Source organism: Hyla sarda, chromosome 10, assembly GCF_029499605.1.
Source record: "Hyla sarda isolate aHylSar1 chromosome 10, aHylSar1.hap1, whole genome shotgun sequence".
NCBI lineage: Eukaryota > Metazoa > Chordata > Amphibia > Anura > Hylidae > Hyla > Hyla sarda.
In genome coordinates, this window is record NC_079198.1 from 43,030,055 (window position 1) to 43,057,628 (window position 27,574).

Consider the following 27,574-nt stretch of genomic DNA (forward strand, 5'->3'; position numbering starts at 1 on the left):
ATGTAAACACTTTTACGAATGACAGACTAAATACATACCCATTAACTAAGAATACAACTGGGACCCTGGGATGACACCACCCCTACGCACGTTTTGGTGCGCAACAAATAAGCTTTCTCTTACAGTTCAGATGATTTCTTTGGTTTATTTATTTTTTACATTGTAGAATACAACATTTTTGTACATGACATTGCTGCAGCTAAAGGTGCAACAAACCCATCTCATTCTCAGTCTGGACGCAATGTTTCGGTGGGGAACCTCCCCCTTACTCATGCATACTAGACTGTGTAGATAGAAAACTTAAAGGGGTTATCCACCAAAAGGTGATTTTAGTACGTACCTGCCAGACATTAATGGACATGCTTAGGAAGGGTCTGTGCTTGTCTTGGGGCTAAATGGCTTTGTTGATTTACCATAACGCTTTGGCTATCTTTTTGTGAACTTAGTATTTCCTGTTGGATTTGTTCTGTCCAACTACACATCCCATAGTTACTTGTTCATACGTATGAGGTCATTTTCCTCCGTCACACACATCAGTCACTCCACCCATTGAAACACAAATGAGTTGCATTCCATTCACAAGACCAGTGTTTTTTAACCATGGTGCCTACAGCAAAATTATTTCTCTCCCACCCAGCGGTCACTCCACCCATTGAAGCAGGACAGACTTCCTTTGCACACCTGATTAGTGATGTCTCGTCTCGGCCGCACTGCAACCTGGGAAAATCGGAGTTATGAGTAATTTTGTATGCTGTTAAAAATAAATATTGGGACAAAAATCACAGAATTGCAAGACCACTGTCACACACAGGTGGAGGCACTTTATGATCAACTACTCTAACTTTAGAGCCACTGTAGTCAATAAAAAAAAATATATATAAATTATGGAATACCCTTTTAAGTACACTGCGGTATAGTTACCTTTTATAGTTAGTTACCTTATATTTAAATAGCAGACCAGATCAAGCTCTGGCCAAGATGACTTGTTTGGTTTAAAATATTGAGCACACATCTATTTACAAGTTGAAATGATCTATAGTGTGCTGTAGTGAAAGATGTCTTTTAGTGATCTAGGTCACTTGACTGAAAACAAACCAGAAGTGTTTTTTTATTCATGGACAATGATAGTTCAAGTATGTTTACCCAAGCTACAATAGTTGGCCTCTAAAGATCAAATGGATCATATTGAAATTTGAAGTACTGACATAAAAAAAGATCAGTTTATCGTTTTTATTCCTTTACATTAATGGAATATCTTAACCCCTTGTCGCAAATGGACGTTCATTAATGTCCATCTGCGGCTCCCGAGGTATGATGCGCACTCAGCAGGTGAGCGCGCATCATACCCGGTGGGTCCTGGTTGCTATAGGCAACCAGGACCCTCGGCTAATGCCACACATCGCCGATCGGGCTGATGTCCGGCATTAACCCTTTAGAATCGGCAATCAAACTTGATCGCCACGTCTAAAATGAAAGTAAACGTTGCCAGTTAGTTCAGTGGTGCTGTTCGAACAGGCAGGTAGGCTGCTCCATGCCTGAGATCCAGGCAGGAGCAGTCGAGCGGCGACATCGCTGATCAATGCCATGCTATTGCATGGCAGTGATCAGTGTAGGAAATCAGTGTGTGCAATATTATAGTCTTCTATGGGGTGTTAATAAATGTGATTTAACCCCTTCCCTAATAAAAGTTTGAATCACCCCCCTTTTCCCATAAAAAAAAAATTAACTGTATAAATACAAATAAACCTATGTGGTATCGACGTGTGTGTGTAAATGTCCGAACTATAAAAATATATCATTAATTAAACTGCACGGTCAATGGCGAACATCCAAAAAAATTCCAACGTCCAAATCAACGTATTTTTGGTCACTTTTTATACCATAAGAAAATGAATAAAAAGCTATCAAAATGTCAGATCAAAACAAAGATGGTACCAATAAAAACTTGAGATCACGGCGCAAAAAATTAGCCCTCACACCACCCCTTATACGTAAAAATAAAAAAGTTATAGGGGTCAGAAGAGGACTTTTTTCAATGTATTAATTTTGGTGCATGTAGTTATAATTTTTGTAGTAAAATAAAATCAAGCCTATATAATTTGGGTATCCTTGCGATCGTATGGACCTACAGAATAAATATAAGGTACAATTTTTACCGAAAAGTGCACTGCGTAGAAACGAAAGCTGCTAAAAATTACAAAATGGCTTTTTAAAAAAAAAAAAAATTCAATTTGCCCCACAAATAAAAATGTTTTCTGGTTTCGCCGTAGATTTTGTAGTGAAATTATTAATGGTATTACAAAGTAAAATTGTTGGCGCAAAGAACAAGCCCAGATATGAAAATTTAGGTGGAAAATTGAAAGTGTTATAATTTTTAGAAGGTGAGGAGGAAAAAAACAAGTACAAAAATGAAAAATCACCAAAGAGGGAAGGGGTTAAACTCCAGAGAATACTGAGAGGGTTAAGATGCAAGCTAGCACCCACCCTGCAACTGGACAACTGCCTAAACCACCAGTGCTGATATGCTATAAAAGATACTAGGGCTGCAACGATTATTCGATTTTATCTATAATATTCGATGTCGTCGTCGGTGAATCCTGTTATCGAATAATCGGCCGAATGTGTGGGGGCGCCGGCAGTCATGAGGCTGCTGCAGGCGGATGTGGGCGGTCAGGCGCTGTGTCTGCAGGTCCTGCAAATCCCACACCGCCGCAGCCTCTCTAAATTAACAGTACCTGACCTCTGACCCCCAGTCCCACCCTCTAAGCTCACCAATCAGGAGCGCTGTAGACTTCTCCCTCCACCACTTTGCTCACTGCTGTACAAATGAGGGTATGTGCAGAGCATTTCACCCTAGAGTGCTCTGCAGACACTAGGGTGCAATGTCTTCAGACATGGAGGGGTAGGTGCAGAGCATTGCACACTAGTGTCTTCTGCAGACACTAGGCTGCAATGCTCTGCTCATATTCTCATGTGTATAGCAGTGTGTGTGTGTGTGTGTGTGTGTGTGTGTGTGTGTGTGTGCTACTACACAAAAAAAGCAAAACAAATTTAGTCCCCCTTTGCTTATTGAATACAAAAAGGCAAAAAAACAACAACAAAAAAACATTAAAAGAAATTACAAAATTGCCTAGAAACTGTTTTAATGTGGCCATTGTACATCATTTTTCAAGTTAAATCCCTTTAACCCTTTGGGGACGGAGGGTTTTTCCATTTTTGCAATTTTTAATTTTTCCTCATAATTGAAAGGATCATAACCCTTTTCAATTTTGCACCTAAAAATCCATATGATGGCTTATTTTTTTGCGACACCAATTCTACTTTGTGATGAAATCAGTCATTTTACCCAAAAATCTACAGTGAAACGAAAAAACGTTTAAAATTGTCATCTTCTGACCCCTATATCTTTTTTTTATTTTTCCACGTACGGGGCTCATTTTTTGCACCGTGATCTGAAGTTTTTGGCGGTATCATTTATGTATTGATAGGAGTTTATTCATTTTTTAATTATATAAAAAGTGACCAAAAAATATGCTGTTTTTATGATTCGGACATTTCCGCATGCGGCGATATCACGTTTGTTTTCATTTACACTGTTTGTGTTTTTTTTTTTTTTTTTTTTTTTTTTTTATGGGAAAAGGGGGGGTGATTCAAACTTTTATTAGTGAAGGATTTAATGATCTTTATTCAAATTTTTTTTTTTCATTTTTATTTTGTAGTGTTATAGCTCCCATAGGGGGCTATAACACTGCACACACTGATCTTTTACATTGATCAATAGTTTCCTATGAGAAACCATGGATCAATGATTCTGCCGCTTGACTGCTCATGCCTGGATCTCAGGCACTGAGCAGTCATTTGGAGATTGGACAGCGAGGAGGAAGGTAGGGGACCTACCTGTTGTCCTACAGCTGTTTGGGATGCCGCGATTTTGCTGCGGTGATCCCGAACAGCCTACTGAATTAACCAGGAGCAGTTTACTTTCATTTTAGATGCAGCGTTCAACTTTGAACACCGTGTCTAAAGGGTTAATAGCGCACCGCAGTTAGTGCCGCTGGCTACTAGCCACGGGTCCCGGTTGTAGCTAGAGGCCGGGCCCGACCCGACATGCTGTGGCCCTGCGTTATAGAAAGGGAGTGGGTGGAGGGCGTCCAGGTACGCCCTCCGTCCCCAACAGGTTCAACCCTTTTTGGGGGCATTTTAGCCTTTTTTTTTTTTTTTTTTTTTTTTTTTACGATCGATGAAATAGACAACAAATCGATTATTAAATTAATCGTTAGCTGCAGCCCTAATAAAGACTCATTGGACTGAATTCTCACTGTTCAACATTTAAAAATTGCTTTGGAACCTGTTCACAAAGGGAGAAAAAAATCTGACAGACCTAATAAAACCATTGAGAAAACTCCTGAGAATAAATTTGATAGAGATATTGGTGATTACCTGCATACCCTTGTATATACCGTATAAACTCGAGTATAAGCCGAGTTTTTCAGCACGATTTTTCGGCTGTCCAGGCTTGCTGGGAGTTGTAGTTTTGAAACCTCTGGAGGTCCGCAGGTTGAAGACCACTGCGGCCTTCGACATCATCCAGCCCCCTCTCACCCCCTTTAGTTCTGTACTCAACTCCGCTCGGCGCTGGTCCGGTGCTGCAGGACTGTCCGGTGGGGAGGTCGTCCGGTGGGATAGTGGTTCCGGGCTGCTATCTTCACCGGGGCGCCTCTTCTCTGCGCTTCGGGCCCGGCCCCAGAATAGTCACGTTGCCTTGACGACGACGCAGAGGTATGTTCATTACCAACGTCCTTCTGCGTCATCGTCAAGGCAACACCTTTATTCCGGGCCCGACGTGCGGAGAAGAGGCGCCCCCGGTGAAGATGGCGGCCCGGAACTACTATCCCACCGGACGACCTCCCCACCGGACAGTCCTGCAGCACTGGACCAGCGCCGAGCGGAGGTGAGTACAGAACTAAAGGGGGTGATAGGGGGCTCAAAACTATAACCGATGGCTGCCCGGGCTTGCTGGGAGTTGTAGTTTTGAAACCTCTGGAGGTCCGCAGGTTGAAGACCACTGAGGGCGGAGAGTTCACTCGAGTATAAGCCGAGGGGGGTGTTTTCAGCACGAAAAATCGTGCTGAAAAACTCGGCTTATACTCGAGTATATACAGTATATACACGGGTATGCAGGTAATCACCAATATCTCTATCAAATTTATTCTCAGTAGTTTTCCAGTAGGACCAGTGCCGAGCGGAGGTGAGTACAGAACTAAAGTGGGTGAGAGGGGGCTGGATGATGTCGAAGGCCGCAGTGGTCTTCAACCTGCGGACCTCCAGAGGTTTCAAAACTACAACTCCCAGCAAGCCCGGGCAGCCATCGGCTGGGAGTTGTAGTTTTGAAACATCTGGAGGTCCGCAGGTTGAAGACCACTGAGGGCGGATAGTTCACAAGAGGATGATGACAAGGGGATGATGAAGGGGGGTGTGGGATGATGACAGGCGGTGATGATGAAGGGGGGGATGATGACAGGGTGATGATGATGAGGGTCTGGATGATGACAGGGGGGGATGATGTATTTCCCACCCTAGGCTTATACTTGAGTTAATAACTTTTCCTGGGATTTTGGGGTGAAATTAAGGGTCTCGGCTTATATTCTGGTCGGCTTATACTCGAGTATATACGGTAAGTGGGCTGAGGAAAGCAAACAAGACCACATTAGACAGGTTCAGACGCAGGAAATTCAAATCATGAAATAACTATGGGCTTTGAGAAAAAAAGAATAGATGCATCCTATAAAAGGTCACATGACCTGAAACGCGTCATGCCGAGAGTTTTATCTCTCTACCGATGTTCCTGAGACCATTTCATGTCGATGTTTTAATTTGGATGAAATAAAGAGTGAATGGATGCATATTGAACTACCTCACAGAAGCCTGCGCCTCGGTTGATGTCCCATTTTCAAGGTTGTTGACCTGCTTCTCTCTATCCATTCCACACCGGATTTCCCAGAAATTTCGGAGGGGCCAGGAGGCTGCAACTTTATGCTATATGCAATCACAGATGTTATGCTCTCAGCATAACTCTTCCAGGTCAGGTCCATCTTGTTGGCCCGTGATCATCGTTCATATTGCTTTTCCTATAATCCTGGGTTTACTTGCACGAGGTGGGCACCAGTCTTTTTCTTTTTTCATTTTCTACTTGAGAAAAAAGAAGGAAATATAGCAAACATAAAAAGGCATCATATACAGTGGAGACTGATAATGCAACATCTTCACAAAAGGAAAGAGAAGAGGAAACTAAAGAAAAACAAGGACAAACAAATACCCCAACTAGATAGTTTAGAGGCCAGTTTTATTTTAGCATTTTTGTTTTTTCCTCCTCGCCTTTTAAAAATCACAATGCTTTCATATTTTCATCCACAGACCCATAGGAAGGCTTCTTTTTTGCGTGACCAATTGTCCTTCATAATTACATCAATCATTTTACCTTAAAATGTATGGCGCAACCAAAAAAAAAAATATTTGTGTGGGGAAATTGAAAAGAAAACTGCAATTTTGCAAGTATTGGAAGGTTTTGTTTTTACTCTGTACACTTTTTGGTATAAAAAAACAAACACATTTTCTTTATTTGTGGGTCAATGAGATTAAAATGATACCCAATTATTACATACTTTTCTATTATTGTACGGCTTTAAAAAAGCTCTCCAAACTTTTTAAATAAAATTAGTATGTCTAAAATCACTCTATTTTGACCACCTATATTTTTTTTAATTTTCTGTATACGGAGCTGTATTAGGGCAAATTTTTTGTGCCGTGGTCTGTACATTTTTATCGTTAACACTTTTGTATATACCTAACTTTTTTATTGCTTTTTATGAAGTTTTTTTTGGAATGCGATGTCGCAAAAATGCAGCACTTTTTTTTTTCTTTCTTCTAATGTTTTATGTTGTTCACCGTACAGGATAATTAACATTATATTTTCAAGAGTATATCCAGCTCGCCCCTAGTGAGTTGCCACTCACGCGCTACCGACACAGCCCAGACTAGGCTGTACAATAAGTAGCAAAGAAAAGGATGTCCAGCGCAGCGAAAGCTCAAATGCTAATTTTCTTTATTCTGACACGGCAGCACAGGTAAAATGTACAGCAGTGACTCGTTTCGACCGCCTAGGCGATCTTAGTCATACTGGCACAGGATTCATATTGTTGGATATCCTATATAGGGGTGGTGCTCAAGACCACAGGTGTTATTCATCTCACCTTGATGGAGAACACCTCCCTCTGCACAGGAGACTCCATTACAACTACAAGTAAAACATCAGAGTAAAAATGTTCCATTTACATATATCTGATTAGACCTAAAGAAAGAAGAAAAACAATACATACACCATATGTGAAATACATAAAAACTTGTAGGAGAAAACGGAGGAATAGCCTGACTCAGTGTGCAACAACTGTATAAATAAATTTTAATAATCTGCTACATCACTGTGTCATATCCATCTATATCATGGTACTATATATCATGCACAGTTGCACTGTGCGAAAGGCACCCACTCCCAATCATAACTCTTATGAGGGCAAACAATAATAACAGTGTGAAAGAAAAAACATACATTTACGATGGGGGAACCAAAAGTGTTACAAATTATTGATCCATTCTGCATGTATTCAGTAGTGCAGTATCACGTCTTGTCTTTTGTTTAACCCCTTCGGGTATCTACTATCCAAGCACGTGATCCAATAAACTTCTCTATCAAGAAGCTTTTGCCTATGGTTCCCACCTCTTGTAGGTGTGGCCACTCTCTCTATGTCTTGAAGAGAAAGTGTATCAAAGTTACCATTTTGTTTTTCAGCACAATGCTGGCTTATCATGGACTCATTCTAGGAGTTGAAGTGCTTGATATCAGAAAGATGTTTCCTAATCCTTGTCTTAAGGGGGCAGGTAGTGCACCCCACATACTGTAAACTGCACTCCTGACATGTGACCAGATAGTACATAAATTTCAACACAAGCTATGTTGTCTGATGGTATGGACCTCATTCCTACTGGTAGAGCGAAATTCTTTTGATGGACACCTAATATTGCAGCACAAGCACCTCTGATGACCACATTTGTAGGATCCAAAGTTAGTTAGCCATGTAGGTGATCTCGTGGTTTCAGTTTTAAAGAGACTAGGGGAGACCAATTGTCCTATTGTTGGTGCTCACCTCGGTACCCATCTGTATCCCATTTGCAGTTCGGATCTATAGGTCGGATCACCCATAATAATTGGCATATATTTATTTATGATTTTTGTGATAGACCCATAGTCCGCACTATATTGGGTAACAAATGTGACCGGTTGTTGGATGGCATCTTATATTTTCTGTTGTAGTTTTCCCCAAATATTAAGTCTGACCTGTTTTTGGTTCTTGCTATGTAGGCCACTTGGTTTATTAACCCTTTTTGGTATCCTCTATTTGATAGACTCTCCCCAATTTTTGTCACCTCCTCTTCAAAATCACTGTCCTGCGAACAATTTCGACGTGCGCGTATCATCTCCCCCACAGGTAAATTTGAGCTTGGCTTGCGGAAAGAGCGTGTAACGATTTTGTTCGTAACTGGACAACCACAAAGGGTTAAGTCTAAAAATGTAACCTCATCCGCAGCCAAGGTCACAGTAAAATTGAGATTGGCCGCATTGTCATTCAAATACGTGGAGAAAGTATTTACGGCCGCTACTTCGGACCCCCAAATAAACAGGAGGTCATCGATGTAGCGGCCGGGGATGCAAAGGGGTTATGGGGAGAAAATTGTCCCACCAACACATATAAATGATGGCGAAAGAGGGGGAGAACTTAGCCCCCATCGATGCTTCGGTGGTCTGCAAGAGAAAATCGCCGTCAAACATAAAGAAATTATGAGTGAGCAAAAAATCCACCACCTCAGTGATAAATTCGCGCAGACCACTGAAGTACCCCGAATATGTCTCTAAGAACAAAGACAATGCGACCAAGGCCTGGTTGTGGGGTATCACCGCATAAAGTGATGTGACATCGGCGGTAACCCACGTCCAGCCCTGTTGCCAGTTCATCTGATCAAAGATAGAAAGAAGGTGACCGGTATCCTTAATGTGGCCCGGCATCTCCGCTATAAATGGTTTAAGCATGGCATCAACCCACGCACAAAGACGTTCATTGAAAGAGGAGATGCCAGCGACAATCGGGCGCATAGTTGGGGGAAAGACATTCTTGTGGACTTTTGGGAGTGAGGGAAAAATAGGTGTCACTGGGTGTTGAATAAATATAAATTCTGCCTCGTGGACTTGGGAGTTGAGGGTGGCTTTTTCTCTATGAAGGAGGCAGAATTTAAATACTAAATACTTTCTCCACGTATTTGAATGACAATGCGGCCAATCTCAATTTTACTGTGACCTTGGCTGCGGATGAGGTTACATTTTTGGACTTAACCCTTTGTGGTTGTCCGGTTATGAACAAAATCATTACACGCTCTTTCCGCAAGCCAATCTCAGCTAATACCATCCTCCACGCTGCTTCCTGCCACCCCCCCCCCCCATGTTGCAAAAAATTACCCGTGGGGGAGATGATACGCGCACGTTGCAATTGTTCGCAGGACAGTGATTTTGAAGAAGAGGTGACAAAAATTGGGGAGCGTCTATCAAATAGAGGATACCAAAAAGGGCTAATAAATCAAGCAGCCTACATAGCAAGAACCAAAAGCAGGTCAGACTTAATATTTGGGAAAAAAACAACAGAAAAAACAAGATGCCATCCAACAACCGGTCACATATGTTACCCAATATAGTGCGGACTATGGGTCCATCACGAAAATCATAAATAAATATATGCCAATTATTATGGGTGATCCGCACTGCAAATGGGATACAGATGTGTATCGAGGAGAGCACCAACAATAGGACAATTGGTCTCCCCTAGTCTCTTTAAAACTGAAACCACGAGACCACCTCTTGCTTGTGCTGCAATATTGTGCTGCAATATTATGTGTCAATCAAAAGAATTTCGCTCTACCAGTAGAAATGACATCCATACCATCAGACAGACAGCATAGCTTGTGTTGCAATTTATGTACTATCTGGTCACATGTCGGGAGTGCAGTTTACAGTATGTGGGGTGCACTACCTGCGCCCTTAAGACAAGGATTAGGAAACATTTTTCTGATATCAAGCACTTCAACTCCCGGCATGTGTCCATGATAAGCCAGCATTGTGCTGAAAAACAAAATGGTAACTTTGATACACTTATTCTTCAAGGCATAGAGAGAGTGGCCACACTTACGAGAGGTGGGAACCATAGGAAAAAGCTTCTTGATAGAGAAGTTTATTGGATCACGTGCTTGGATAGTAGATACCCGAAGGGGTTAAACAAAAGACAAGACTTGATACTGCACTACTGAATACATGCAGTATGGATCAATAATTTGTAACACTTTTGGTTCCCCCATCGTAAATGTATGTTTTTTCTTTCACACTGTTATTATTGTTTGCCCTCATAAGAGTTATGATTGGGAGTGGGTGCCTTTCGCACTGTGCAACTGCATGATATATAGTACCATGATATAAATGGATATGACACAGTGATGTAACAGATTATTAACATTTATTTATACAGTTGTTGCACAATGCGTCAGGCTAATCCTCCTGTTTTCTCCTACAAGTTTTTATGTATTTCACATATGGTGTATGTATTATGTTTTTCTTCTTTGTTTATGTCTAATCAGATATATGTAAATTAAAATTTTTACTCTGAGGTTTTACTTGTAGTTGTAATGGAGTCTCCTGTGCAGAGGGAGGTGCTCTCCATCAAGGTGAGATGAATAACACCTGTGGTCTTGAGCGCCTTCCCTATATAGGATATCCAACAATATGAATCCTGTGCCAGTATGACTAAGACCGAAACGCGTCACTGCTGTTCAGTTTACCTGTGCTTTCGTGTCAGAATAAAGAAAATTTGCATTTGAGCTTTCGCTGCGCTGGACATTATTTTCTTTGCTAATTATATTTTGATAGTTCGGACATTTATGCATGTGGCGATGCCAAATATGTTTATTTTTATTTTACACTTTTTGGGATAAAATGTGTAAATTTTTAATTTTACATTTTTAAACATTTTTAAATCTTTATTCTGTAGGTCTATACGGTTAAAATGATACCCTATGGAAAAAAAAATCATAACTACATGCAAGAAAATGTATACATTTAAAATTGTCATCTTCTGACCCCTATAACTTTTTTTTTCTGCATATGGCCCGTTATGAGGGCTAATTTTTTGCGCCGTGAAATGAAGTTTTTATCAGTACCATTTTTATATTGATCTGACTTTTTGATCGCTTTTTTATTCATTTTTTCATGATATAAAAAGTGACCAAAAATATGCTATTTTGGACTTTGGAATTTTTTTGCGCATATGCCATTGACCTATCGGTTTAATTAATGATATATTTTTTATAGCTCAGACATTTCTGCACGTGGCGATACCACGTATGTTTATTTTTATTTTTTTTTTAAATGGGAAAAGGGGGGTGATTCTTACTTTTTATTATGGAAGGGGTTAATGATCTTTAACTTTTTTTTTTTTTACACTTTTTTTTTTTTTTTTTGCATTGTTATAGCCCATCCCCCCCTAGTGGCTATTGCACTGCACATACCGATCTCAAACACAGATCATTGCCGTGCATTGACAAGGCAAAGATCAGTGTTATTAGGGGTTGATTGCTCAAGCCTGGATTTCAGGCTTGGAGCAATCAATCGCTCACGTTCTAGCTGATCGGGACATCGCGATTTCACCACAATGGTCCCAATCAGCCCGACTGAGCTCCCGTGAAGAGTTTACTTTCATTTTCGACGCAGCGATCAACTTTGAACGCCGCATCTAAAGGGTTAATAGCGCGCGGCACAGCGATCTGTGCTGCACGCTATTAGTCCAGGGTCCCGGCTGTCATTAGCCGCCGGGACCGACCTGATATGATGCTGGGTCACAGCGCGACCCCGTGTTATATACAGGGCGTACAGGTACAGGTCATTAAGAGGTTACATTTTTATTGGGGGGAGGAGCTTTTTAACTTTTTTATTTTTTTGTGTGTCCCCATAGGGGACTATTCATAGCAATCAATAGATTGCAAATACTGAACAGTGCTATGCATAGGCATAGCACTGATCAGTATTATCAGCGATCTTCTTCTCTGGTCTGCTCGATGTCAGACCAGAGGAGAAAACTCCGGAATGACGGTCTGAGCAGGTAAAGGCTCAGACCAGATATACTCTCATCCACGCAGACCATTTGTGTGTGTGTGAGTTCACACAACCGCCTTCGGTAAGGGTTTTTTACCTCTTTAAATTGGACCCTGGAGTGGCGGTTTTACGCTATGAAGCGCTCTTCTTTCTTGTTTTAGTTCAGCAGGTAAAGGGACCACCGGCCGCCATGTTGGATGATTGGATCCGATCATCCATTGAAATGACTGCATTGCCACAGATGCCGTGATCTGTATTGATCACAGCATCTGAGGGGATAATGGCGAACATCAGATATAGCTGATATCTGTCATTACCGGCAGGTCACTGGCTGCTGATGACCTGCCATGCATGATGCGAGCAGCGGTCAGTTACAGGGTGTAAATGTACAGGACTTAAATGTACATTCTGGTGCGTTAAGTACCAGGACGTACATTTATGTCCTGTCATTAAGGGGTTAATATTTCAGATCATCAACTTTGTACCCGTGTTTGCCTTTAAAGTAGAATTTTATAAATTTTGTAGATCTATTGGAATGAAAATGTTTCTGATCGATATTAAGCGTACAAGAAATGAGGAAAGGATATGATGACAAGAAATCCCTGACACACTGAAACAAAGTTCCACATTTGATCCGGACATTAATACTAATAATTTGGAGACATTTATGCACGTGGATATGCATGAAGTAGAGGATAATTGGACTTATGTTTCTAAATTTTAAATCTAATTTTTCAAGAAGCGTGAATGCTGCATTGAAAACACTGACCAATGACTCCTCCCTTGTGCTCAAAAGGGCCGACAAGGGAGGAACCATCGTACTTTAGAGTCTTAAATGGGCACTGCCAGTTTCAAAAACTTTTTATATCCTGTACATCTTGGCAAAACATTAACCTTTCTAATATACTTCCTAAGAAAATGTTATTCCTTTTTTTATAGAAATCACTGCTTATAAAATCATGACTTTGTCCAAGCTGAAGCACAGGCATGGACAAAGTCCAGAAAGTGAGGATGGGCTAGCACTCCTCCGTGCTCTTTTCTTTCTGAGGAGTGCCTCTGGATCAACACAGTATGGTTTTAGGTTGAACTCTATGGACTACCTCTATGTTACTAGAATATAAAATTATTCATTTTCTGCGTGTAAGAACAACTTAAAATTAATACCACCATCACCACTCTTTTTACAAAGCCTACAGGATGAAATAATGTTACATTGGAGCAGTTTTCATTCCCCTACTGTCTTTAAAGGGGTATTCCAGGATTTTTTTTTTACTATGCTACAGGGGCTGTAAAGTTAGTGTAGCTCATAATATTGTGTCTGTACCTATGTGTGACGGTTTACTCACAATTCTTCTGTGATCATCGCCCCAATATTTATTTTTAACAGCATACAAAATTACTCATGTTTCGGGATTTCCCAGGTGATCACGTCAGGTAATCAGGAGTCTGTCCTGCTTCAATGGGTGTTCTTTTTTTTTTTTTTTTTTTTTTTTTCAATGGGAGTTCATTTTGCAACAGCTTTAGGCACACTGGTGTATAGTATTGAAGGGATCACCGGTGTGTTTCAATGGGTTGGGTGGCTGACATGTGGGAGATAGGAAAGTGACCTCATACTTACAAGCATGGAACTATGGGATGTGTAGTTTAGAGAACGAAATTTAAAGGAAATATCCAGTTCTGGCAGGCATGTACTACTAAAATCACCTTATGGTGGATAAACCCTTTTAATGGTCTTCCTAAATGTTAATTCATACGGTCTCATAGATTTGCAGGTAATAATAATGAATGTGAAATTAACAAAAATAATAAAATAAATTAACAGAGGAAATTCAAGATAAAATATGGAAGAAATAGGATATCAAGTAGGAGAATTAGAACGTACTGCAATAAGACATATTAAACAAAAGAAACTAAAAGATAATAGTGATTTTTTTCCAGTGTCTTAGATAGATCTACACCACTAATTTAAATGCATTGTGAATATATTTTGGAATCTAATTAAAACTGTCCCTAAATATAGTAATGCATTTAGGGACTCTTATAGGTTTGTCCAGAAAAGAGGCAACACAATAGGTGATATATTAATTAGATGTTATGGCTAAGAGAAGAAAAAAGCTCTGCCAAACTTTTTTTGCTGCACGTGTAATGTTCACATTGCTGTGGAATTATAAAAGGTGATATTATAAGACATCCAAAAAAGGGTGTAAAATCCCCATTAGTTTTTTTTGACTGTGCAGAAAGTACACAGCAAATTAAGGCACGTGTGACCCTTTTCTAAATATTTATAACTATCTATGTTTGGTCACTATTAATATTTAGCGTGTGAACATGTGGGAACTGAGTTCCTTCACTTTTTTTCACAGCAGGAACACTTCCCATTAATAGGACCAGCCCTTGCGTTGAAATCTTGGGTGAGTTCCCTCACTTTTTTCCCCAGGACTTGACTTCTGGGTACTCCGCTGAAAACATGTTATACCCTATCCAAAGGACACCCGCGGTTAGACATCTTGTTCTCTATCCTTTGGATAGGGGATAAGATTTTTTTCAGCGGAGTACCCCTTAAGTTTTCTATCCACATAGTCTAGTACTCATGAGTAAGGGGAGGATCCCCTGAAACGTCTCATTGGCCTTGTCTGTTACACCTTCAGCTGCGACAATGTCATTTTATAAAAAAAAAAATTGTATTCTGCAATGTAAAGTCATGTAAGCCACTTTATTGGCACACATTTTGTTGTAAAATATTTGTAATAGCAATTGTCTGCCAGTATTGGGGTGGAAACAATATTTGGGGTTTTGCATTTTAACATGCCTAGTTTTTTGTTGAAACAGGAGAAAGTACTGCCAGAGAGAGATGCTATATCTGCCTCTCCTTATGTCAGCAGAAAAGTGGAGCTCCAACACTTAGGCAGTGTTCATATGCTGCCGTCGAACTGCATTAATATAAACAGATTTTTGTATAAATAATTACCGTAATAGCAATTACCTATTTATTCTCTTCAAATCTTTCCATCTTAATCAGGTGGCAAGATCCAAGACTTGATACAGACAGGTGCTCCCACAATTATGATTTCACAGAACCTCTGCATACTGCTGGATATACAGCAGGTGATAAAAGTATTGAACAGGCTACTATTTTTCTCACTAAATATATTTCCAGACCCTTGTCAGTGCAAAATAATATCAGCTAGTTCAGTCCCAACTGTTTTCCTACAAAAAGGTCTGATTGCAAGGTGTCACACAAGACACATCTCATGATGGGTGAAAGCAAAATGTTGTTTGAAGACCTTTACAATCTAATTGTTGCAAAACATAATAATGAAGGGTTACAGGTGTATTTCTAAGCTTCTGAATGTCATTTCAATATAAATTTGCCTCAGCCATACGCTCCTTGCAAGATTTCTGAGGTGTGAAAAGAATAATCAGATGAGTTGTGCAGCAGCCATGGACCACTTGTGGAGAGCTTCAAAAAGACCTGGAACTAGCAGGTATTGTTGTCTCAAGGAAACCGTATTTAGTGAGAAAAATGGTGACGTCTTCAATACTTATTTCACCCGCTGTATACAGTTAGGGAAAGCTGTGCACATGTATATGTAATATGAAGACCGCAATTATTGTCCCTTTTTAGTTGCAGGCAATTATGTAGTTAGCTTTTTATTATATCATTGCATTCACAACTGCTGCCGATGTATGATATACTTTTTGTTTTCATGTAAACTTTTTGTACCTGTAGAACATAGGTTCCAGTGCACACATTGCTCCAAGAGGTTTGCAACAGAACGCCTGCTGCGAGACCACATGCGAAACCATGGTAAATTATAGAATATATTTTGATGTATTAGCAATACTTGTAGATTTTAAAAATGCAGAACTGTGATATTACAGGGGTTATTTAGCAATTTTTTTTTAAAGGAACCAAGCATTAGATTTTACAATATAGAACGCATGATAACATGTTATCTATGGTAAAATCTTCATCCTCACCATCCCTGAGGGACGTTCACTGCCCACAGTGTTGATGACGATCTGAAGATTTAATGTCTCTACCGCTGCCTCAGTAAGTACAGTGGTCCCTCAACATACGATGGTAATCTGTTCCAAACGGACCATCGTTTGTTGAAACCATCGTACGTTGAGGGATCCGTGCAATGTAAAGTATAGGACAGTGGTCTACAACCTGCGGACCTCCAGATGTTGCAAAACTACAACACCCAGCATGCCCGGACACCCATTGGCTGTCCGGGCATGCTGGGAGTTGTAGTTTTGCAACATCTGGAGGTCCGCAGGTTGAAGACCACTGGTATAGGAAGTTGGACTCGAGTGTCCCCGCCGCTCCGGACGGTCATCGCTCGTCACCGCTGCGCTGGATGTCGCCGCGTCCCGGGGTGTCCCCGACGCTCCGGCAAGGCCTCTGCTTCCCCGGCATCCTCGCTCTCCGGCACCGCCATCACGCCGCTACGCACGCCGCTCCTATTGGATGACGTGACAGCGTGCGCAGCGACGTGATGACGACGATGGAGAGCGCCGACGATGGAGGGGATCCCGAAGAGGACGCACCGGAGCCCCGAGGACAGGTAAGTGATCGTCAGCGGACCACACGGGGCACCGTAAACAGCTATCCGATGGCAGCTGAAGCAGTCTGCGCTGCTGGATAGCTGTTTATGCGATGGCCCCGACATACAAAAGCATCGTATGTTGATGCTGCCTTCAACATACGATGGCCTCTGAGAGGCCATTGCATGTTGAAATTATAGTATGTCGGGGCCATTGTAGGTCGGGGGGGTCACTGTAGTTCTTTGGGCAGGGTCAATACTTATCTAATCCTGTCGGCTGCGCTGAAATCACTCCCTCTCCGCATGATTGACAGTCCGCTTCATTGCTCTTTAAGCAGACTGAGCAGAGCAGTGATGAGGGCATGATTACAGCACTGCTGCATGGACTAGGTTAGTATAGCTATACCCCCAGGGGATTACTTACTTGGGTAGGCCGGTGAGGGAGACTTTGAAACTTCAGATTCTCACCATCCCTGAAGGTAGTAACATTCCCTGCGATGGGGAGGATGAAGATTTCACCATATATAACGCATATCATTATATATGATAAATTATGATCCTTTTAACTAATGTGCCCAGGATGGTTTTTAAATAAAAATAAATGCCTCAACTTGCCTACCTTGAACCCCTATTGCCCCCCCCCCTTCCCCCTTAGCCTCTGGTATCGCTGCGCTGCCACTGAATGCCACTTTGCCACTCAGCCAATCACTGACGTCTGTAGGTCTGTCTGTTGCTCATCAAAGCTAAGTGCGTCGGGAGGGGGTGGGCATCGCTAATAACCACTTTACTTTAACAATCACATTCAGGGAAGGAGTAGAAACATCAAAGATCAAGATACACTACCAATGTTGTAATGGTGTGTAGGGATGATGCTACCCTAATTCACGTTTCAACTAATCCTTTGTCTTGATATTGGCATCCTCCCAACAGATTAAGGCTGCATTCACATCACGTTTTTGCTATAATGTTTGCTATCCGTTTTTTTTTTTTGTAAAAACATATTCCTCCAAACTGGATCAAACCGTATGCAACCGTGTGTTCAAAAACAAAACTGTATACTGTTTTAAACCGTATGCGGTTTGAAAATAGATTAATTTTCAATATGGTTGCATACATTTTTTGATAAACAAAAAAAAAACATACGGTTGTAACTTTGTCTTCACATTTTAATAACGTTCCACTTGTTCCATTGAAATTCCAAGGAAAAGTGAGAGAGCTTGCATTGCGCATGTTCAAAGTCCAAAAACCCGCATAGCGCAAACCATATTAAACCATAGAGACTTACGGTTCTAATTGATTCCCATGTTATAATAACCATATAAGTTTTTTCACCCTTACTCAACACCGTGGTAAACTCTGGACACAACCGTATAGTCAGTCGGGCATACAGTTTTCAATTGATTGTCAATGAATACGGTTTGACATACGGTTTTCTAACTGAAACTGGATACGGGAACCGTACATCAAAAACATGATGCGAACTAATTAGCAGGGGGAACAGAGGTTAACTGCCTAATATGTATTAGAACAGATAAGGAAAATCAAAGGGTTCAGATTCTCTCTGATTGGGATATCTGCTAACTGTAGGTATAAGTGGGAAGGGTAGCCAGAAAATTAAGTTATATATAGATATAGAAAGGGAAAAAGGGATGGGTGAAGTAACAGAAAAACAGTGAGTATAAAGTAGTAGAGGTCAGTGAGCGTGTCAAGAGATCGAATAAGATTAGACCATTAGATTACAGTGAAATGTGTATTCATCAGAAAATAACTAGCACCAGGAAAGGTGTTTCACAGGGCCCTTGCGACCACCTTCCTTTCAGAAGGTTTGTAATAAAATAGTAAAATATTATAATAAATAACAATAAAAAGTCACAATATATGATTCCCCTTAAAAATGCAGTTATATTATATTAAATTAGGAATATATGGCCAAAGCTTTCAGTAAAATAACACATTGGTGGAGATTTATAAAAATCTGTGTAGAGGGAAAACTGACCAGTTGCCCATAGCAACCAATCAGATTGGTTGTTTCATTTTTCAGAGGCCTTTTAAAAATTAAAAACACAATCTGGTTGCTATGGACAACTTTACCACTTTTCCTCTACACAGGTCTTGATGAATTTCCCCCAACAGTCTTAACCTCTTGGGGACGAAGGGCTTACAGGTACGCCCTTGTTCCCTGGTACTTAAGGACCAAGAGCGTACCTGTACGCCCGTGGGAATTTCGGTCCGCAAATGCCTGGGGGGGCCCTGAGACCCCCCATGTGGGCAATCCCCGCAAATCGCCGATCAATTCAGATGGGCAACTTGCGGCTATTGCGGGCTGATCGGGTCTCTGATGACCCGATAGCCTGGAAAATAGGGATGATCGGAGCTGTCGGAGACAGCCCCGATCATCCTAGAGGATAGGAGCGAGGTGGCAGTGTGCCACCTCCTCCTATCCCCTGCGATTAGCCGATCGGCAGACTGATCGGCAAATCGAAGGGCAGGGGCGGGGTGGAACGTTAATTTCCCCTGCTCTGCCCTCCCCTGGATGTTGGGGCAGAGCGGGGAAAGATGGCAGCGAGGTGCAGGGGCCGTGGATGTGACGGGGACCAGTGGCCGTTACCTGAGGACCGGCGGCAGTCACGCGGGGACCAGGACCAGCGGAAGGCAAGTGGTGCGGCGGCGGTGTCAGATGCTGCATTGAAGATCACTTTGATCTTCACTGCAGCTTCTAGGAGTTTCAGAACTACAACTCCCAGCATGCACAGACAGCCTTTGGCTGTCCGGGCATGCTGGGAGTTGTAGTTTTGCAACATCTGGAGGCCCACACTTTGGAGACCACTGTGCAGTGGTCTCCAAACTGTGTCCTTCCAGATGTTGCAAAACTGCAACTCTCAGCATGCCCCGACAGTCCAGGCATGCTGGGAGTTGTAGTTCTGTAACATCTGGCCCTTAAGATGTTGCAAAACTACAACTCCCAGCATACCTGGACAGTCTCAGCATGCTGGGAGTTGTAGTTTTGCAACATCAGGAAGGGCACAGTTTGGAGACCACTATAGAGTGGTGTCCAAACTGTAGCGCTTCAGATGTCAATTCAAAGCATGCCGAGACTGTCCAGGCATGCTGGGATTTGTAGTTCAACAACATCTGGCCCTTCAGATGTTGCCGAACTACAGCTTCCAGCATGCCTGGGCAGTCTGGGCATGCTTGGAGTTGAAGTTTTGCAACATCTGGAGGGCTACAGTCTGGAGACCACTACACAGTGGTCTATAAACTGGTCTCCTCCAGTTGTTACATAACTACAACTCCCAACATGTCCTTCGGCTGTCTGGGCGTGCTGGGAGTTGTGGTATTGCAACAACTGGAGGCACACTGGTTGGGAAACATTGTATTTTTCTTAACTCAGTGTTTCCCAACCTGTGTGCCTCCTGCTGTTACAAAAGTACAACTCCCAGCATGCACTGACAGACCATGCACGCTGGGAGATGTAGTTTACAACAGCTGGAGGCACACTGGTTGGGAAACATTGTATTTTTCTTAACTCAGTGTTTCCCAACCTGTGTGCCTCCTGCTGTTACAAAAGTACAACTCCCAGCATGCACTGACAGACCATGCACGCTGGGAGATGTAGTTTACAACAGCTGGAGGCACACTGGTTGGGAAACACTGAGTTAGGAAACAGACAGTGATGCGGAAACACTGCGGTAGTCTGTTATCTAACTGTGTTTCCAAATCCCAACCAGTGTGCCTCCAGTTGTTGCATAACAACAACTCCCAGCATGCACGGTCTGTCAGTGAATGCTGCGAGTTGTAGTTTTCCCCTCACCACCTCCCCCACGTGAATGTACAGAGTATATTCACACGTGCGGGGGTTTACAGCAAGTTTCCCGCTTCAAGTTTGAGATGCGGCAAATTTTCCGCTGCAGCGGGAAACACACTGTAAACCTCCGCCCATGTGAATGTACCCTAAAAACACTACACTAACCCTAAATAAAGAGTAAAACGCTACATATACACTACACCACCCTTACACTGTGGGCCCCCCCAATAAATATAAAAAACGTCTTGTACGTCAGTTTTTCCAAAACGGAGCCTCCAGCTGTTGCAAAATAACAATTCCCAGTATTGCAGGACAGCCATTAACTGTCCAGGCATATTTTTGCAGCAGCGGGAGGCACCCTGTTTGGGGAAAACTGACACACAGTATTTTTGGTGGCGGAGGTAAGTGTAACTCTTGCATCCGGGTCCACCCCTATGAAAATCCCTATTTTAGGCCTCAAATACGCATGGTGCTCTCACTTCAGAGCCCTGTCGTATTTCAAGGCAACAGTTTAGGGCGACATACGGGGTATCTCCGTACTCGGGAGAAATTGCGCTACAAATTTTGGGTGGCTTTTTTCCCCTTTTACCCCTTATGAAAATGTAAAGTTGGGGTATACACCAGCATGTTAGTTAAAAAAAAAAATTTTATACCAACATGCTGGTGTTGCCCCATACTTTTCATTTTTATAAGAGGTAAATGGGGAAAAAAAGACCCCAAAATTTATAACACACTTTCTCCCAAGTACGGCCTAAACTGGTGATTTGCACAGGGGTGGCTGCTGGTTAAAGCGGTTCTGACATAAAAGTAATAAAATAAAGACACACATGTGACCCCATTTTGGAAACTACACCCCTCATGGAATGTAATAAGGGGTGCAGTGAGCATTTACACCACACAGGTGTCTGACAGATTTTTGAAACAGTGGTCTGTGAAAATGACGAATGTAATTTTTCATTTGGACAGCCCACTGTTACAAAGATCTGTCAAACGCCAGTTGGGTGTGAATTCTCACTGTACTCCTTATGTTCCTTGAGGGGTGTAGTTTCCCAAATAGTGTGCCATGTGGGGTGTTTTTTGCTGTTCTGGCACCATAGGGGCTTCCTAAATGACATGCCCCGCGAAAACCATTTCAGCAAAATTCGCTTTCCAAAAACCCAATGTCGCTTCTTCACTTCTGAGCCCTCTAGTCCACCTGCAGATCACTTTATATCCACATATGAGGTATTTCCTTACTCGAGAGAAACGGGGTTTCACATTTTGGGGGGACATTTTCACCTATTACCCCTTGTAAAAATGAAAAATTTGGGGTAAAATTTTAGGGAAAAAAAACATTTTCATTTTCATGTCCAACTTTATTGAAAATTTGTCAAACACCTGTGTGGTGTTAAGGCTCACTGTACCCCTTGTTACTTTCCTAGAGGGGTGTAGTTTCCAAAATAGTCTGCCATGTGGTGTGTGTTTTGCTGTTCTGGCACCATGGGGGCTTCCTAAATGCGACCTGCCCCCCAAAAACCATTTCAGCATAATTCACTCTTTTTAAAATCCCATTGTCGCTCTTTCCCTTCTGAGCCCTCTAGTGCACCCACATATGAGGTATTTCCTTGCTCGAGAGAAATTGAGTTACAAATTTCGAGGGGCTTTTTCTCCTTTTACCCCTTGTAAAAATAAAAAATATGGTTCTACAAGAACATGTTAGTGAAAAAAAATTCATATTTAGATTTTTCTCCTCCAATTTGCTGCTATTCTTGTTAAACACCTAAAGGGTTGACAAACTTTCTGAATGTCATTTTGAATACTTTGAGGGGTGTAGTTTCTATAATGGGGTCATTTATGGGGTATTTCTCACAGAAAGGCCCCTCAAATCCACTTCAAACTTAACTGGTCTCTGAAAAAATGTGATTTTGAAATTTTCGTGAAAATGACGTACTTTTGGCGTACTTTCAGCCGATGCGACTTGTCGCTGAAAAGTCGCTTTTGATAAATTCAGCACCAATGCATTTTCCAATGCATTTCCATCTAAAATAGACTAGCATGCATCATGTTCTAAAAATCCTCTAGAGCAAAAGTCGCAGAAAAGTCACACCTATTTAGACTGTGACTTTCTGTGCGACAAATTTAGACAGGAAAAAAAACTGTCTAAATCCTTTGATAAATATCCCCCATTGTATTTGTGAATCAATATATAATTTATTTGGAATATCCATTTTCCTTACAAGCAGAGAGTTTCAAAATTAGAAAAATGCTACATAAATGCTACATCAAAATTTTCATGAAATTTAGGGATCTTTCACCAAAAAAGGATGTAAATAATGACGGAATTTTACCACTATGTTAAAGTAGAATATGTCACGAAAAAACAATCTTGGAATAAGAATGATAGGTTAAAGAATCCCAGAGTTATTAATGCTTAAAGTGACAGTGGTCAGTATTACAAAAAATGCTCTGGTCCTTAGGGTCAACATGGGCTTGGTCCCCAAGGGGTTAAAGGGATATTCCAGGAAAAAACTTTTTTTTTTTTTTTTTTTATCAACCGGCTCCAGGAAGTTAAACGGGTTTGTAAATTAAAAGAAAACTGATGTGTGCAGCTCACAACCCATGTCCGAGGTATATGTGGTTAAAAAGATGAGTCCCCACTGATCAACAATAATAAAATAGTAATAATGTATTAACCACACCTCAAGGACGATACACAGTGAACAAAAATTAGACAGTTTAATTGATAGAAATGCAAAACAATTTATTATACAATGTTGTTCACAATATAAAATCAGTTTAAAAATTAAATTAATAAAACATCACTAGACTGATAGTGTATATGATATTTTACCATTGGGCCCTAATGGTATATATAGGTAAGAATGGCACTGCTGTTGTTAAGTTGTTGATAGGTTATCGGCCGGTTATCCGGCATAAACTGTTAGTCCGGCAATAATGTGAAACAGTCTTTGGTTAACAGACTAAGCTGTTCAAGAGTATGAAGGGATTAGTTGTCTCTCACCCTGTCTGCTGGTCTCCGTACTTCGATGGGCCAAAGATGGTAAAGTTGATGTGGTAGACGTTGATTGAAATTCGTCTAGCCGCGGGGCTCTGGCAAGGAGCTCCCACGACGGAGGTCCGTAGCGGCGGCGGCGTGCGGCTGTGTTGGTATCGGACCTCTGTTTGATCAGCCAGATCAGGATCCTTGTGCAGATAGTAGCGTGTGAGGCAAGTCTGTGTGGCAGGTAGGTGAGACTCCCAGCTGATGCAGTCGATGGATAAGTAGCTTGTTTCAATAGGTGTGCCGGCTTCTGGAGAAGCAGTGCGTGTTTCTAATGCTCTAGTTCAGACAGTGTCTAAACCTAGGTTTGTAAATTTCTTCCTTCCAATAATTATCAGCTGCTGAAGTTGAGTTGTTCTTTTCTGTCTAGCAACAGTGCTCTCTTCTGACATCTCTGCTTGTCTCGGGAACTGCACAGAGTAGAAGTGGTTTTCTATCTGGATTTGCTTCTACTCTGGACAGTTCCAGAGACACGTGTCATCAGAGAGCACTTAGGCAGAAAAGAACAACTCAACTTCAGCAGCTCATAAGTACTGAAAGGGTTGAGATTTTTTAATAGAAGTAATTTACAAATCCGTTTAACTTTCTGGAGCCAGTTGAGAGAGAGAGAGAGAGAGAGAGAGATATATATCTCTAAGTTTTTTTCCTGGATAACCCCTTTAAGCTACTGTGTAGCTGAAATCAATACAATAATGGACCTCACTAAGGCTGGGTTCACACCACGTTATGTTAAATACGGCTCCCGTATACGGTTGGGAGGAGGGGGGGCGGGGCTTAATGGTGGTGCCCGCACTCAGCCGTATTCGGGAACCGTATTTAATGTATGTCTATGAGCCGACCGGAGTGAACCGCAGCCTCCGGTCGGCTTCGTTTTCGGCCGTATGTGGTTTCCCGACCGCAGGCAAGAACGTGGTCGACCACGTTTTTGCCTGCGGTCGGGAAACCGCATACGGCCGAAAACGAAGCCGACCGGAGGCTGCGGTTCACTCCGGTCGGCTCATAGACATACATTAAATACGGTTCCCGAATACGGCTGCCGCGATTAAGCCCCGCCCCCCCTCCTCCCAACCGTATACGGGAGCCGTATTTTACAAAACGTGGTGTGAACCCAGCCTTAAGGCTTTTCCGAGTAGATTTTGTAGGGTTTTTGTATTGCATGTTTCAAACGCTAGAATTTGTGACCAAAAAAATAAATCCAAAAGACCCTACGAACTCTCCACTTTTCTCAGAAAACCTGAAAAAGTGGTGCAGCTTCCGATAAAATGGGAGTGTCTCTGGAAAAGAGGCATGGTCCTGACATTTGTGGAAAAAAAATTACAAATTTACTTATGTTTTCACATAAAATGTGGTGGTTTGAGCACTGAAAAAACACAGCTTGTATGAATGTGTGAAAAAAGCAAAAACAAAGAAATCTACACTCCATTCTTAGTAAATGAGGCCCATGTAGCTATGGTTGTCTCCTGTGGAAAGAATAACATAGTCTAGTGCTGCTATGTAGCTTATGGTAAGTACTAGCGATCTCCTATGAAAGTCTAATGCTACTATGTGCCCTTCCATGGTGTCCTGTAAAACAGTCAGTACTGCAATGCAGTTTGAGGCAATTTCCAGCACTGTAGTGGTATCCTTTTAAAAGAAGTCGCTACTGCTGTGCAGTTTATCACAACCTAAAGAAAATGCAGAGCTGTGCACAAAAATGCAGGCTATGCCCTTTCTAGTCCAATGCAAATGATTGTTCCTGTAGAAAGAAAGTACAAGTGTCTAATTTGATCCCTTGTGCTGTTCTCCTGCTCTATCTTCTACAGCACAACAAGTTGTGCCCAGTCGGCCGTCGGGATGACGGGCCGTCTATCACAGCAAGCCATGCACGGGCTCTTTGTTGCTGGACGGGCCTGCGTGCCAGTAATATATGTTTGTGGCAAAGATGTTATTTTTTTAATAGTTGTTGCATACAATAAATCCTGGGGAAATTAAAGGGGTTATCTACCATAAGGTGATTTTAGCACTTACCTGCTAGACAGTAATGGACATGTTTAGAAATAATCCGCGCTTATCTTTGGGTTAAATGTTGTGAGATTACCATAAAGCTGCGGCTTTCTTTTTGTTAACTGAGTATTTCCTGTTATATCTTTTACTTCAAATCCCATAATTCCACTTTTCTCCTAGCCACCCTACCCATTGAACCACAAACGAGCTTAAATCCATGCAAAAGACCAGTGCTTTTCAATCAGGGTGCCTCCAGCTGTTGCCAATTTCCAGTGTTCTCTACACCCATTGAAACAGAAAAGGCTCCCTTTCATCACCTGACTAGTGAGGTAGTGTCTCGGCCATACTGCATCCTGGGAATACTGGAGACAGGAGTCATTTCCTATGCAGTTAAAAATGAACATCCAGAGCAAAGATCACATAAGAATGCGAGACCAGCCATCAGAGACAGGTACAGACACAAAAAAAAAATCTGGAATACCCCTTTTAAGGGTACCTTCCCACGTACAGGATCCTGTGCAGATTTGATGCGCAGGATTTGTAACTGCAGATTAGAACCTGTGCTCAGTCATTTAGTTTACATTTGAAATGTGCAGCAGAAAATCCTGCACGTCAAATCTGCGTACGTGTGAACGTACCCTAAGACAAATGCATTTCTGGAAGCTTCTGCTTTATTCCCGCTTTCCAACCCCGTGTGTGGTAAAGATGTTCTTAATAACTGTTGCATACAATCAATCCTGGGGCTGATATCTGGAGGAATCAAGCCAGACGTGTTTCAGAAGGCTCCTACTTTCTTCAGATGTTGTTTTTTAAAAGTCTGAAACGCATCTGGCTTGTTTCCCCCATGTATAAGCCCCAGGATTGATTGTATGCAACAGCTATTTAAGGAAAACTGTCACATGTTCACTCCCGCCCTAACCACAGGTACTGACTGATAGTGCGGGGGACGCTGATTCATATGATCCCTACCTTGCCCGGATCCGTCCAGCTGTTTGCCCTCCATCTTAGTTTTTCTATATATGCAAATGTGGCTGTAACTGGCACGGCGGGGTTTTCAGGAGCCTAGTGGCACTGTGATGTCTGTGCCGCCCACTTAAGAATATTCATCTCTCCTCCCTCTGGCTCTGCCTCTCTCGCCACTCCTAACTGGTCTTCACTGCGCATTTGCTGCTTCCTGACATGTGCAGTGAAGACCAGTTAGGAGCGGTGGGGAGAGCTGGAGGGAGGGGTGGATGAATATTCATAAGTGGGCGGCGCTGCAGATGGGCATTGCTGATGTCGCAGTATCACTAGGCTTCTGAAAACCCCGCCCGTGCCTTTTACAGCCACATTTGCATATATAGAAAAACTAAGATTGAGGGCGAATAGCTGGACAGATCCGGGCAAGGTAGGGATCATATGAATCAGTGTCCCCCGCACTATACGTCCGTACCTGTGGTTAGTGCGGGAGTGAACATGTTACAGTTTTCCTTTAAGAAATAACTATCTTTGCCATTACAATCACATGGGCATTACTGGCTGGAATTCAAACTGAGCGCCTTTTCTCCAGAAGCATACTTTCCCCAGCATGTGATCCTGTGGGGTGAGCAGGACACAGTCCCTTGTTATTTCTTCCAACAGGAACAATCATTTGCATCGGGCTAGAGGGGGCATAGCCTGGATTTTTTTTCTTTAGGATACCACTACAGCGCTGAGGATTGTGATAGACTATAGAGCAGTAGTGACTAGGTTTTACAGGATACTGCTACAGCGCTAAGAATTGCCCCTCTCTGCATGGTAGTACTGACTTTATTTTTACAGGACACTATGAAAGCTCACAGTTCCCATCAATAGCAACATAGTAGCATCAGACTTGAACATGAGCTTTCCATAGCAAATTGGCATTTATCAAAATTTGTATCCAAGAAAAGCAACCACTGAATAAATAACGCACACCACCAATATGCAATTAATAC

General features: G+C 42.0%; 1 protein-coding gene across 3 annotated transcripts in view; it reads left to right on the forward strand.

Annotated features, from left to right (window-relative positions):
* Positions 1-27,574, forward strand: part of HINFP (histone H4 transcription factor) — a 187,113-nt gene that overhangs the window by 35,812 nt on the left and 123,727 nt on the right. Inside the window, exons 5-6 of one of the 3 annotated variants that reach the window (XM_056544847.1) lie at positions 15,972-16,049; positions 25,800-26,070. The exons of 1 other annotated variant lie outside the window; for it this stretch is intronic. In XM_056544847.1, coding sequence (XP_056400822.1) covers positions 15,972-16,049; positions 25,800-26,070 — 349 coding nt within the window. The remainder of the gene's footprint in view (positions 1-15,971; positions 16,050-25,799; positions 26,071-27,574) is intronic. One more of the 3 variants, XM_056544845.1, reaches the window with a different exon arrangement.